The sequence below is a fragment of the Larimichthys crocea genome, chromosome XX (assembly GCF_000972845.2).
Source record: "Larimichthys crocea isolate SSNF chromosome XX, L_crocea_2.0, whole genome shotgun sequence".
NCBI classification, from domain to species: domain Eukaryota; kingdom Metazoa; phylum Chordata; class Actinopteri; family Sciaenidae; genus Larimichthys; species Larimichthys crocea.
The window spans coordinates 3,737,911-3,750,082 of NC_040030.1; the positions used below are offsets into that span (position 1 = coordinate 3,737,911).

The 12,172-nt window shown below is 39.4% G+C and overlaps 1 protein-coding gene across 1 annotated transcript in view; it reads left to right on the forward strand.

The window, feature by feature from the left end:
* Nucleotides 1-7,837, forward strand: part of LOC104939022 (ras association domain-containing protein 3) — a 32,944-nt gene extending 25,107 nt beyond the window's left edge. The window contains exons 2-6 of the mRNA XM_010755492.3: nucleotides 239-346; nucleotides 3,547-3,720; nucleotides 4,603-4,690; nucleotides 5,729-5,844; nucleotides 6,863-7,837. Coding sequence (XP_010753794.3) covers nucleotides 239-346; nucleotides 3,547-3,720; nucleotides 4,603-4,690; nucleotides 5,729-5,844; nucleotides 6,863-7,012 — 636 coding nt within the window. The 3' untranslated portion in view covers nucleotides 7,013-7,837. The remainder of the gene's footprint in view (nucleotides 1-238; nucleotides 347-3,546; nucleotides 3,721-4,602; nucleotides 4,691-5,728; nucleotides 5,845-6,862) is intronic.
* The last annotated feature ends 4,335 nt before the right edge of the window (nucleotides 7,838-12,172 follow it).

Below are 12,172 nucleotides of genomic sequence, written 5' to 3' on the forward strand. Positions count from 1 at the left end.
AATAAAATCTCTTAAATAAATATTTAATGAAGTGGAAAACATGCACAGGCTCTTTCATTGGAGGAGATAGAGCTGCAGTAATCACATGACAAATCCATGTTTTGATTATTGTTATCGCTGTGTCCCAACATATGTGCTGTGTGTGTGTTAAATGTCGATTGTCCAAACACACTGTGTGTTGTTTTAATGATCTGAGCTGTGACTTATCGTGTCGCGTTTCCTTTTCGTTCTCTGTCAGGATGTGGAGAAGGAGAGAGAGTTGCGGACGGAGTTCAGCAGGGAGGAAATCAGGCAGAGGATCGAGCTGTACAACTCGGTGACCAAAGACCACCTCAAAATGACACTCGTGAGTGCACACACACACACACAAACACACACTGGCTGAGTCAGTGAGTTGTATGTACGGTATTTGGCTTGGAGCTTGTTTCTCCTTTTAAAAACAGGAGAAATGTTGTACAAAGCAGTCTTTTATCTGCACTGTGGACTCTCTGTATGCTGCTGACACTGCCATCATCAAGGATATTAAAAGCACAACTATTCCTCTGTTTTAATGTTTTAAATTCATTGGTATCTAGTTTACTTTGATTCAAGGGGAAACTCAGAATCTGTGCCATGTTTGTAGTCCTGCTCCTTTCGCCTCCCAGATAATCAACAAAGATATAGATCATTGGTGGATCTGAGCCTGGTCGTTCAAACAAGCCAACCTGTCAATCAAAGCGTCCACGCTCTTAATCCTGCATAACTTTAAGCCTTAATATAATGTGAACAGGTGAGTTGTATATAAATTCACCCTCAGTACAGTTGTCATGAACGGGGAAATTAGCTACAGAGACCAAAACTGTTTTTTGTACCAGGCTGTAAACATGTTTATTTCTGCTGTGAAGTTGGACATTTGGACATGGGGACTTATGGAGACTGACTCACTTCTGGAGCCAGCCTCAAGTGGACGTTTGAGGAACTGCAGTTTTTAGCTCTTCTGCATTGGCGGAGGTTGATGCCTGTGGGAAACCGACCAAATCTGACATCTGACATTAAGAATAACTGTTAAAAAAATCTTCTTGATGATGGTTTGTTTGTTTATTCCGGTCATAAAAACTCCTTTTAGTACATTAAGTAAAAGTAAATATACTCCATTGCAAGTAAAATCTGGCGACTCTGTCAGGCTAAAACTGCTTTCACCAGTGATTAAAGCATTTTAATGATTTGGTTCATCAATGTGGAGCCAGTCAGTTTTAAGTACATTGTTTACTGCTGGCTAGATTAGTAATAAAACATTGAATCATGTAGTTATGTCATGTTTAAGGTTTAAGTGTCAAAGTAAAAAGAAAATAACAAGTAAGCTTGTTGAAATTGTACTTAAGTAATCAGAGTAACTTATCCTATCACTGTTTAGGAGGAAATGGGAGGTACAGGTCAGATCATGATCACCAAAGTTACTAAACTGAACCTGTGGTTTATTGCTGGAACAGTTCGCCCATGTTGGCTCCAAAAAAAAACAAAGACTGAGAGTTTGGAAACAGCAGTTGACGAAACAATCTGCCCTCGAGGTCGATTTAGTAAGTGCCAACTTGAATGAGGAGTCACTAAAACATCCACAATCTGCCGAGGAAGATCATGTGACACGACAAAAAGCTACAGAACAGCTGCTCAATGGTTCTTCTGGCGAGATTGTTGAATGCTCTTTGATGGAGTCTTTGTTGCTCCTGAATAAATAACTCGCTCGTTCTTTGGAGGAAACATGTTCAGATCAATAAAACACGCAGAGTCCTTCAGGCTTTCATATCTCGACATCTGAGGTGTGCTCGCTGGAGTTTCAACATCCACGCTGCTCCTCTTCCTCCCAGCATTCCTCAGCAGTCACATCAGAGTGATGTGATGTTATTCCTGCTATTGTTCTCCCCCCGCAGTGTTTTCCTTGGCAGCGGGAAAGGTGTCTGAAGTGGTATTCAAACATACGAATGTTACATCCAGTATAAATGAAGTGTTGCGGGGCGAGGCAAGGAGGTTCTGTAGAAATCTTAAAAAATGATAGCACGAGGTGGAAAAAAAGAGTTTTTAAAGGTTCATAAAGTTCCCTAGAGAATAACCCAGATACTTATTGATGGTTATAATTAAAAAAAAACACAAACTGTAATTATACAAAGGCTTCACCTGAGTGAAGAAACTCAAACAGTTTCATAAGATGTGCTAGAAAAAAGAACCAGAGGAAACCAGAGGAAACATGGCAAAGTTTGGGAGTTTTTTTTTATTACCCTTAACTAAGAAATCCAAATTTCGTAAATCCAAGCGGCAACCTCCGAAAAAACGTCTGCTTAAGGGCGGAGGCAGATTCTTTTTTTTTGGATTAGGCCACGCCGAGCTTCTCGACAGCTCCTCAGAAACATGTGGGTGACATCCGGATCGGTTTCTCCACATTATCTGGTCGTGCCCACATGTTAAACCTCTCAGGAAAGGAGTCGGTGTCACACATTCAAGACCTGAGATCTGATTTCTCGTTAGACCTTTTCGTACCTTGTAGGAGCGACGTAGCTTCTGAAGATCTCTGTAGCTGCAAGTAAGAAAACTCCTCCCAACATTAACGTAATCAACTCTCAAAGGAAGAAGACTTGTCTTGTTCTTTCTGTCTAGACATCATGCGGTCCGTGATTTGTTCCTGTGCCTCCTTTTTTGTTTCTTATCTTTCGAATAAGTTCCTGGGAAAGTCCGTAAACATGGAAATAAATGATAGTTGCGTAAAAAACTTGCTTCCCAACCTCTCTTGGATGACGTCAGAGCTGATAGCATCACTATGTGAATCCAGCAGACACCTTTCTTATTTCTAATTCTGTCTCTCACGCCCGTCTTTGTCTCTTAATCGCCTCATCTGTGATGGAACAAGTTTCTCTTTGTCATCGTGACTTCTGTTCATACTGATCTCATTTGTCCACTCACGACCTTCACACACCCACACACACACACCCTGTCACGCACAGTCCTCCAGGCTCATGGAGTAGTAGTAATGAGATTAAGATGCTCTTCCTCTGTCTGGGGCCATCTGTCCTGCACGACTCGCTGGGCTTATTGGGTGAACTGGTCGCTTTCTGGAGAGATCGAATAGCAAACTCTGAATACAGCAAAGTGACTGTACACCGAGTTATATTTCTGTTTTTGAGGTTTCAGGCTGATTTGATTTGATTTTAATACACTTACTTCAGCAGCTGATTTTGATTTATCACAACAAACAAACTGTGTGATTCTGCATGTCACAAAAGTTTGTCTTGTTTTTGTCGCTGTAAAAAAAAGATCCAGGTGAATTATTTTTGCACCAACAGGCAATAAAAGGACAATAAAATGATAAAACGATGAGGAAATCTGGACTTTGCCTCGCCAAGACGACGACAAGTGACGTTCTGATGTCAAGATTTACGGACGCTGACGTTGCCGAACTTTAAATAGTTACAAATTTAATCTGATTTGGTCTTAAATTTTGAAATGAAGCACACAGCAACCCTGATTATTGAAAAGAAGTCAACAAATCGTCTCCTCTCTCCTTCCCTTTTATTTCAGAGTCCCACTGGTGTGTATACCGGTTTCATCAAGGTCCAGATGGACCTGAGGAGGCCGGTGACGGTGCGGGGGGCTCAGAGAGGAGCAGGAGGAGCCGTGGTGGAGGAGGCCTTCTATCTGCCCAGAGGAGTCACCAATACTCTGCACATCAGCTCCTGTAACACAGTCAAACAGGTGGCTGACACACACACACACACATGTCAACACAACTTCATTAGGATCTGATGACACACTGGGTGAAGTCATAGTTCAACAGGAGTTTTTATTAAAAACAGTTGAGTCAGACGTTTTGATTAACATTAACTGATTGATATATACATTATATAAACACACTGAAGGGGAATGTGAATTAAAAATAGACAAGAAACCATATTTAAGGAACTTTTTACAGTGCAGTACTTTAACTTTAAACATTAAACATTAAACTCCAGGTAACCAGAGCACAGTAAATCAACATAATTACAGGTTTAACTTACCACAAATAATAAAATAATAACACACACCTTCTCTTTTTGTTGTACTGAAGATACAATAACAGACTCTGAGGTGTTCTGATATAGAAAATAACGCACTCCTGTGTTGTTGTGCCTGTCAGGACACTTTGTTTTCAAATATAAATATTTTTTATTGTATAAGCTATATAGATATTAGTTGTAACGTTGATTATTGGTCAGTTTAGGTACCTAAAACGCTCGAACATTACGTAGAAATTGGTATTTTGTGATCCCACTTTGGTGTGTCGTGTATAAGGTCAACAACACAAGACATAGCAGCCAGATAATATTATAAAAAGCCAAGCTCGGCATCTGTCTTTTAGCCTTTTGCCCAGCTCCTGTTCTGGCACAACACCGGTTGTAAACCTCCTCTTCTTCCTCTTTTTCCCGGTGGTCAGAAACTCCTGTGGTACAAACACTGAACACTTCCCCCGGTGCTCTGAGCTCACAGTCCGGACAGCTGAACTAACAAACTGAGCTTCTTCTCGTGGTCGTCATTAAGTTGACGTCAGGTGTCATCTGTGATATTTGAACGTTTTCGTCCTTGTGTGTGTGTTTTCAGGTGATCGGCGCCCTGCTGAGCAAGTTCACCGTCGCAGACAACCCGGCCAAATACGCCCTGTACAAACGCTACCGCAGGGAGGAGCAGGGTAAGACGCTCGGGCGGCAGATGCCGCTCATGCCGAACTCGGTATCAGATACTTTGGCACAGACACAGTGTGAGTGTGTGTGAAGGGCGTGTTGGTGTATTTCTGAATGCCTCGCCCTCGTGTTGCTGGTTTTCTGGATGCCACAGGGCTCTCCCCACTATCAACAGCTCACCAGGAATACCCACACATCTTTATAAATACACACACACTCTCTATGAATCAACAGCTGTCGCAGGCTCGATCAAATATCAAATATTATGTTTCAGGCTATTTAACGTGTCCAAGAAAGGAAGAAGACGTCGTTAACGAGCCGCACAGGATAAAATGAATCCACTGAACTCGTCTGTGAAACGTTTTGCCTCCAAACTTTTATAGAGATTTATTTTTTTCCCCCTCCTCCATTCGAAGGTCGTGTGTCTTACGTCTGGTTTCACCTCATTACTGGAGACGTACAGTGAGGCTAATAAAAGACAGCGTCTAGACAACAAGTCTCGCAACAGATGCTCGTATATATAAACCTCACAGAAAACAGCTAAACTGAAGAAATGCAGAGCGGGCTGCGACCTTCAGCTTCAGGATTAAACAAACCGACTCCGCTCGAGGTTTGATCTCCGCTCTGTTTGTTCTAAAACCTGTTTGAGGTTACAGTAACCTCCAACAGTCCAAAAACATTCCTGTAAATACACTGATGGTTAGATACGAAGAAGTCTTGTTATATCTTGTTTAATTCGTACAGAAAGTCGTTTTACAGTGGCGCTTTAAAGGTCTTGGAGTTCTCATCTCATGTGATGTTAATTGATTGATCTTAATTGGACCTTGTTTTTAAGTGAAAGTACTCGTTAACGTCCCACCGCTGCTCTGTGATACGGTTCAGTCTCCCTCTCTGTTTTTGTAAATTACTGTGGTCGTTAATGCGCCGCACCCATTTCTTTGATCGTCTGCCACCACAGCGGCGGCTGCATGTATGTGGCTTGAAGGAACGAACATACCGCGCTGGCTAAATTAATGTGTGTGTTTCTGTGTGTGTGTGTCCTGCAGTGTATGTGTGTAAGCTGGCGGATGGCGAGCAGCCGTTGTTTCTTCGCCTGGTGGCGGGACCCGACACCGACACGCTCAGCTTCGTGCTGAGAGAACAGCAGACCGGAGAAGTCATGGTAACGCTGATTCACCGTTTTCTCCTCCTCCTCATTCTTCCTGTTTCCTTCCTTCAGTTTGTTCCTCTCTTGTTCTTCCTTTTTATCTTTCTCCTTTCCTTTATTTTACTCCGTTTAAGGAAGTTAAAGAAGAAAAAAAAGCAGATGAAAGGTTAGTTGTGATAAAATAAAAAACCTTTCTTTAAGTCTTGAAAGGAAGATGTCGAGAGTCCAACAGAATAAAGTAGTTTTAAATCTGTAGGCACAAATATGATAAAGTAAGAGACCAAATGAAACTTTCAAACTATTTCCAATGTCAGTATAAAATCCTGAAAGTTTCCCTGGAGTTGCGTTGCACCCCCGTGGTCCTAAAACTCTTTGTCTTTGTCTTGACGGTCCGATTAAAATCAAACGTGTTTAATATTATCAGCGTCTCGGTGACGTTCAATCACGTTTAACAGTGTCAACGATCGGGAAGAAGGCAACCGTCAACACAGAAGTGAACATGGAGGACGCCAGAGTCTGAAGTTTCGGTTCTCTTAGACCGAAGAAAAGGACGAGAAGCCGCCTGTCTTCTTGTAAATGTTCATCAGGCGCATGATGGGAAATAATCTCAGAGTGAATCTGCCTGTGAGATCCTCAGTCTTTGCAAAGTCTTAAAGACTGTCTTTAGTTTTTACTTAACTTCACCTCGTTATAAGATGTTATTGGTGTAAATAAGCTTCCGTACCTTTCTCCACCTTTTCTCCATCCATCTTTATTTCTGTCTACTACTTTTCCCACCCTTTTCCTCGCTCCTTCGTTCGTCTTTCTCAGTCCTCCTTTTCTTCCTTTGCCTCGTCTATGTATTAGTAACAGCAGTAACACGATAAACACATGATACAGTTCTTCTTCTGATAACGAAATAATCGTAACGAGACAGAAAAGTCACTTCCGTGACCATAAAAGAAGGAGAAAGGAGACAATCCTTCATCGTCCAAAACAAACTAAGACGTGCTGCATGAATAAATAAAGTTTGTTTGTCCGCTCCTCTCCTCAGTGGGACGCCTTCTCCATCCCCGAGCTGCGCAACTTCCTGCGGATCCTCGACAAGGAGGAGGACGAGCAGAGGCAGGCGGTGATTCGCCGCTACGAGGCCTACCGCCAGAGACTGCAGGAGGCTCTGAGGGAGGTCCGAGGGCCTTCTTAGAGGACTCACCGTCCTCCCATCAAACAGGACTACTGCCCCCTCTCTTTGTTTTTGTTTTTATTAACCTCCCCAGAGGAGAAAATAGTGTAAATTTTGACGGGATGAGAAGAGAGGATTCATCACACGGATGAAGGGATGATACGGACAGAAAGAGGGAGACAGACTGAGAGACACAAAGCGAATAGACGGACAGAAATCGGACGGACGCTGCTGGATTAAAGACTTCACGCCGCTGCCTGCAGCACGTCTGCTCACACCAAAGATTCACTTAATGTGCCATATTCATTCATCCTCTCTCTTCGTCCATCCCTCTCTTCCTCTTCTCTCTCCTGCTGTCACATAATTTATGCCTCCTCCTCCTCTTCGTTTCCCCTTTTTATCCTCTTAAACTTGTGAAAGACTCGAGGCCATATGTTGAGTTAGAGTTTTATTTAATTTGTTTTTAAAGGTCTGTACATATTTTTTTTTTCCTTTTTTAATTTATATGGGTGAAGCTTCTTTTTTTTTTAATTTTGTTTTCTTGAAAAGTCTTATTATTATTTTTGTTTATCCTGCAGAGGCGGCGCACCGATCTGGTTGTTGACACAGACGCGGAGAATAGTTTATCTGGAAGTGAACACACGGCGAGCGTCGCATCTCTCAAACTGTAGCTACGCTGGAAGTCGAGACGTCTTGTTTGCTTTTTGCTTTTTGAAGTTTTTCATGCAGGGAGAAAGAAACGTGAAAGTACGGGGTCTTGAGTGTGCCAAAAGAAAAATATAGGACCTTTTTTTTGTGTTTTTATATATTTTATTTTTGTTTGACTTTGCTCTTATTATAACTTTAAGATAAAATAAAATGATAGAACAGACTATCAGGGGCAGCATGTAAACATATATACATTTAAAGAAGCAGTTAGGAATGGATTAATTAAATTTAATTAGTAATTAAAATTAAAAAATAGATATATATCGTTTATCTCCCTTTTACAAACATAAATAAATAATAAAATGTAAAAATAAGTTTAAATAACTTTATATTTACTTACATTTTAGTTGTTTTTTTAGTATGCCTCTTATTTTAATGTTTGGCACACTTCAGACTCCATACTTTGGCTTCATGTGACTGAAAATCAAAGAAGGAAAGTTTCTACTGAAAGATTACGATAACAGAGTCGAGTAGAAGTTTGTAAACGGTCGTGTTACGTGAGTGAAGACGATGTCGATGATGAAGATGATGAACTGGATTGGATCTAAAGCTTTTTCGTTTGACGAAGCATGAACTGATTAGTAGTTTAGGACGTGACCTCTGACCCGATCAGAGGAGCGAGGATGAGATTTGAGACTGGTTTCCTGGAAGTTGACTGAACAGTTTAGAGGAAGTAGAAGAGAAACATTTAGACGAAGAGAGGAAATAGAAACGCGTGTGATAAGTTTTGTTTCAGAAGAAGTCGTGTCAAAGCACGAGGACAATGACTCGAGCCAAAAGTCGCCGTGATTAACTGCTTGTTCGTTCGTTTGGAGGTCTGCGAGCGCCGATAGCTGCAGAAACCAGAGGAGGAAAAATGGCTGCATTGTGTCGCTGTCCTGTCTGTCTGTCTTTGTGCTCTTATCTAAGGTGGAAACGTGCAGCCTTGACCTCCTGATCAACCTCCAATTTTCTGATGGATAAAGAAAGAAAGAATCAAATGACAGAAAAGATTAGAAAGTCTAAAGGAAAGTGCAGTTAAGATTCATGAATGTGACGTCGTGAAGGCCTTTTGATGGAGATTTAGCTGCCTTAAATATATATGCAACGTCTTCTTTGGTGTGTGTGCTCCATCATTTATGGCTTAGAGACCAAAGAGGCTTGTCTTGGACGTAGTCTTGTAGAAGAATCTTCAGATATTTAAGGAAAGAAACGAGTTTAAAAGATGTAAAATGCTTCATTGTTTGAGCTGCAGGTACTGAACGAAGTCGAACTTGTACAATAACGCCATCTAGTGGATAAATACCGCGACTATTCTCTCATTTCTGTGTCAAACTTTTCTTTATAGATTTATTTTTAATTGTTTTGTTATAACCAAAGATATTTTTGTGGTGTTGCCTGGAGCAAAAAAAACAAAAAATAGAATAAATATATATTATTAGAGGCCTCTTCCCACTGGAGGGAAAAACATATATATAGTTTAGAGTTTTATTTAAAACGTTTATCGTTTATTCGTTAATCAAACACTGGGTTAGATCTACGGAAGCAAAAAGAGGCCACGAGGGTTCGAATTTTATGAGTGACTGAACACCTGGATGTGATATTTAAAGGAGCAGTACGCTGGTTTTAGTTTGTTTTTTTAGTTCAAGAAAGAAGCCATGTGAAGTTTTTTTTAATCTCTCATGAGCATGCAAATTTTATCGAAGTGCAATAATAAATAATTGGGGTACCCGTGAATATTTCATGTTGAAGTTAGGTTAATAAACTAATCTAAATTTCCCAATTAAATAACATTTTTGTATCTAAAAAATTTTTTGTTTCTAAAAAATTAAAATTTAAACTTGAAAGTTCAAGATTAAAACTTTAAATTTAAACATTTGGGCTGATCTTAACTCCCAGATATTTCAAATATCTTATTTAAAACCACATAAATAAATTAGTTATTCAGTCACTTATAAAGCTCAAAATTTTTTGGCTTTTTTTTTGTACTTCTGTATTTTATAATTTGAAATGATACGAAAGTCTGCATGGAAACAGTTAATGAATCATAAAGCCATGTTGTTGTTGTTGTTGTTGTTGTGTATCTGATAAACAATTTTAGCTGTTTAAACACTTCATACCAGACGAGTCGTATCAGTTCATTAAAAAATTATTATTTTTTTTTTTGGGCACTTTAACTTTGAATTCAGGGAAGACGGGTTTTTGATTTTTCTTTTTTTTTTGTTTTGTTTTGTTTTGTTTTTTCTCTCCTGTTTAATCTGCCGCCATCACACTCTGTACTTAATCTTAACATCTTAATATGCTATACTCTTATTTTGAAAAGCTCCACTCATAATTATGTTTTTTTTTTTTTAAACAAATGGAAGTGACAGAAGTTTAGTTTTCATTTTAAGCTCTTTTTTTTTAAATTTTGTCTCATTGAGCTTCCGTATGATTCGCCGTAGACTGTGAAACGTGTGTGTGTGTGTGTTCCTGTTTGTGTCTTTGTGTACATACATCGGCGTTATCGTAGATAAAAACATAAAAAATTAGACATGCTGATCGATTTTATTATGAAAATCTTTCGGGCCAGTCGTGTTGACGAATGCGGAGTTGATATGATTCCTGGTTTTTAAGGCTGTTTGATCGTAACTGGAGTCACAGAGCGTGCTGAAATAATCAAAACATAATTTTATACTTGATACAAGTTTATTTATTTAGTTTGTTGTGGTTTTAAAAATCAAGTTAATTCTTGATTTTTTGATCAGAAAACACTCCCTTCACTGTTCTGGAGCTTTTGATCACAGTGTGTGATCTTCATCAGCAGAAGTTTCCATTCGTTTCTCTTGTTTGTTTTTTTTAATGAAAGCTTCTTGTCGATTTTTGTACCAGGCTGTAAACATGTTTATTTCTGCTGTGAAGTTGGACATTTGAACATGGGGACTTATGGAGACTGACTCACTTCTGGAGCCAGCCTCAAGTGGACGACAAGAGGAACTGCAGCTCGTTCAAAGCTCCAGAACAGCCACTAAATGGACCACGTGGTCTTTAATCAACTTAAATTTCTCTCTGTGTGATCTGTGTCTCCGGTTCAAACAGCCGTAAACTGTAACCGTTAAATGCCAAAGATCTGTGTGTCGCTCTTCTGTCGTTTTCTTGGTTTTATTTTCTCCAGATATGCTGTTTCTGTCGAGAACAGACGCTCTGTGATTAATCAGGTTTATCTCACGTGATGAGCTCCAAAAACACACTTGATGAGTAAAAAGAGGTTTTAAATTTCAGACCTGAGCTACAGAATCCAAAAATGATTGTCGTCTTTAGACTCTTAGAGAAGGTTTATAATGATAAATACTCTGATTCTGATTTAATAAATCTGCAGATGATATAAGTGAATAGAAGCCATATTTTAGTGAAAGATTTTGAGCTCAGGTCTGAAGGTTCGGACCTCAGCGGTGCCTTTTCTTCTAACAGGAGCTGCAGACAGAAAAACAAACCTGCAGGACAGACGGAGGTTTCATCATGTCGCTTTTTGTTTTTTCTCTCTCTGCAGACAAACAGGTTTTTTATTTTTTATTTTTTTTGTCCGTATCTTGTTGGTTTCTCTTTGAATCGTTACCAAATGTGGCCTTTTCTTCACACGAGGCGGGGCTGCATCTATTAAAGGTGAAATTAAAACAAACCAAAAAATGTTGTTTTCTGCTTATTTTGAATTATTTAAAGGTATCAAATGTTGTTTTCTGCTTATTTTGAATTATTTAAAGGTATCAAAATCCACTTTTATGTGTTTATTTTACTTCACTTTGTCTATTTGGTGGCTGTAGATTTTGCTAAAAGTTACATTAGATAACGGCTCATTTGCATATTCAAACATAAAACTTCTGAAAACTTACAAATACAAAGAAAAGGCTGGAGGATTCACAGTGATCTCTATTAGTTTTAACCTGTAGTGTCTCCCCATAACATGTTTGACAAGAGCTGAAATTATTTGGGTGATATAAAATGAATCTGCAACTATTTTAGTGTCCAATTTTTTGCAAAAATTTTGCAAAAATTTCTCTGTCCGTAGGGTTTGTTTGTCCATAAACTGAAATCTTTTGAGGGATTTTAAACTGACGGTCAAACTAAATTAAGATGTTTAGAGAGGATTTTAAACTGACGGTCAAACTAAATTAAGATGTTTAGAGACATAACATTAGATTCTAGATAATTGTGACTGGTATTTTTTCTATTTTTATTAAATATACAAAAGGTTTATGCAAAAATTTGGCTTCATAGTCAAAAATTGTCTTTCGCCCATTGTCAGCTGGGATCAAACCCCCCATGACGCTGACAAAGATAAGTTATGCAAAGAGATGGATGGACTGTTTCATATCTGTCTGTACTCACAGTTAACTGACTGCTTCGTTGTGTTGAAACAGGTCAGTGCTGTGCTGTTTTGTCTGTAGGTGTCAGATGGAGCCGCTCCTCCTCTTGCCCTCTGTTTGACCCTGTTTGAATAATCTGACAGAGCAGTGG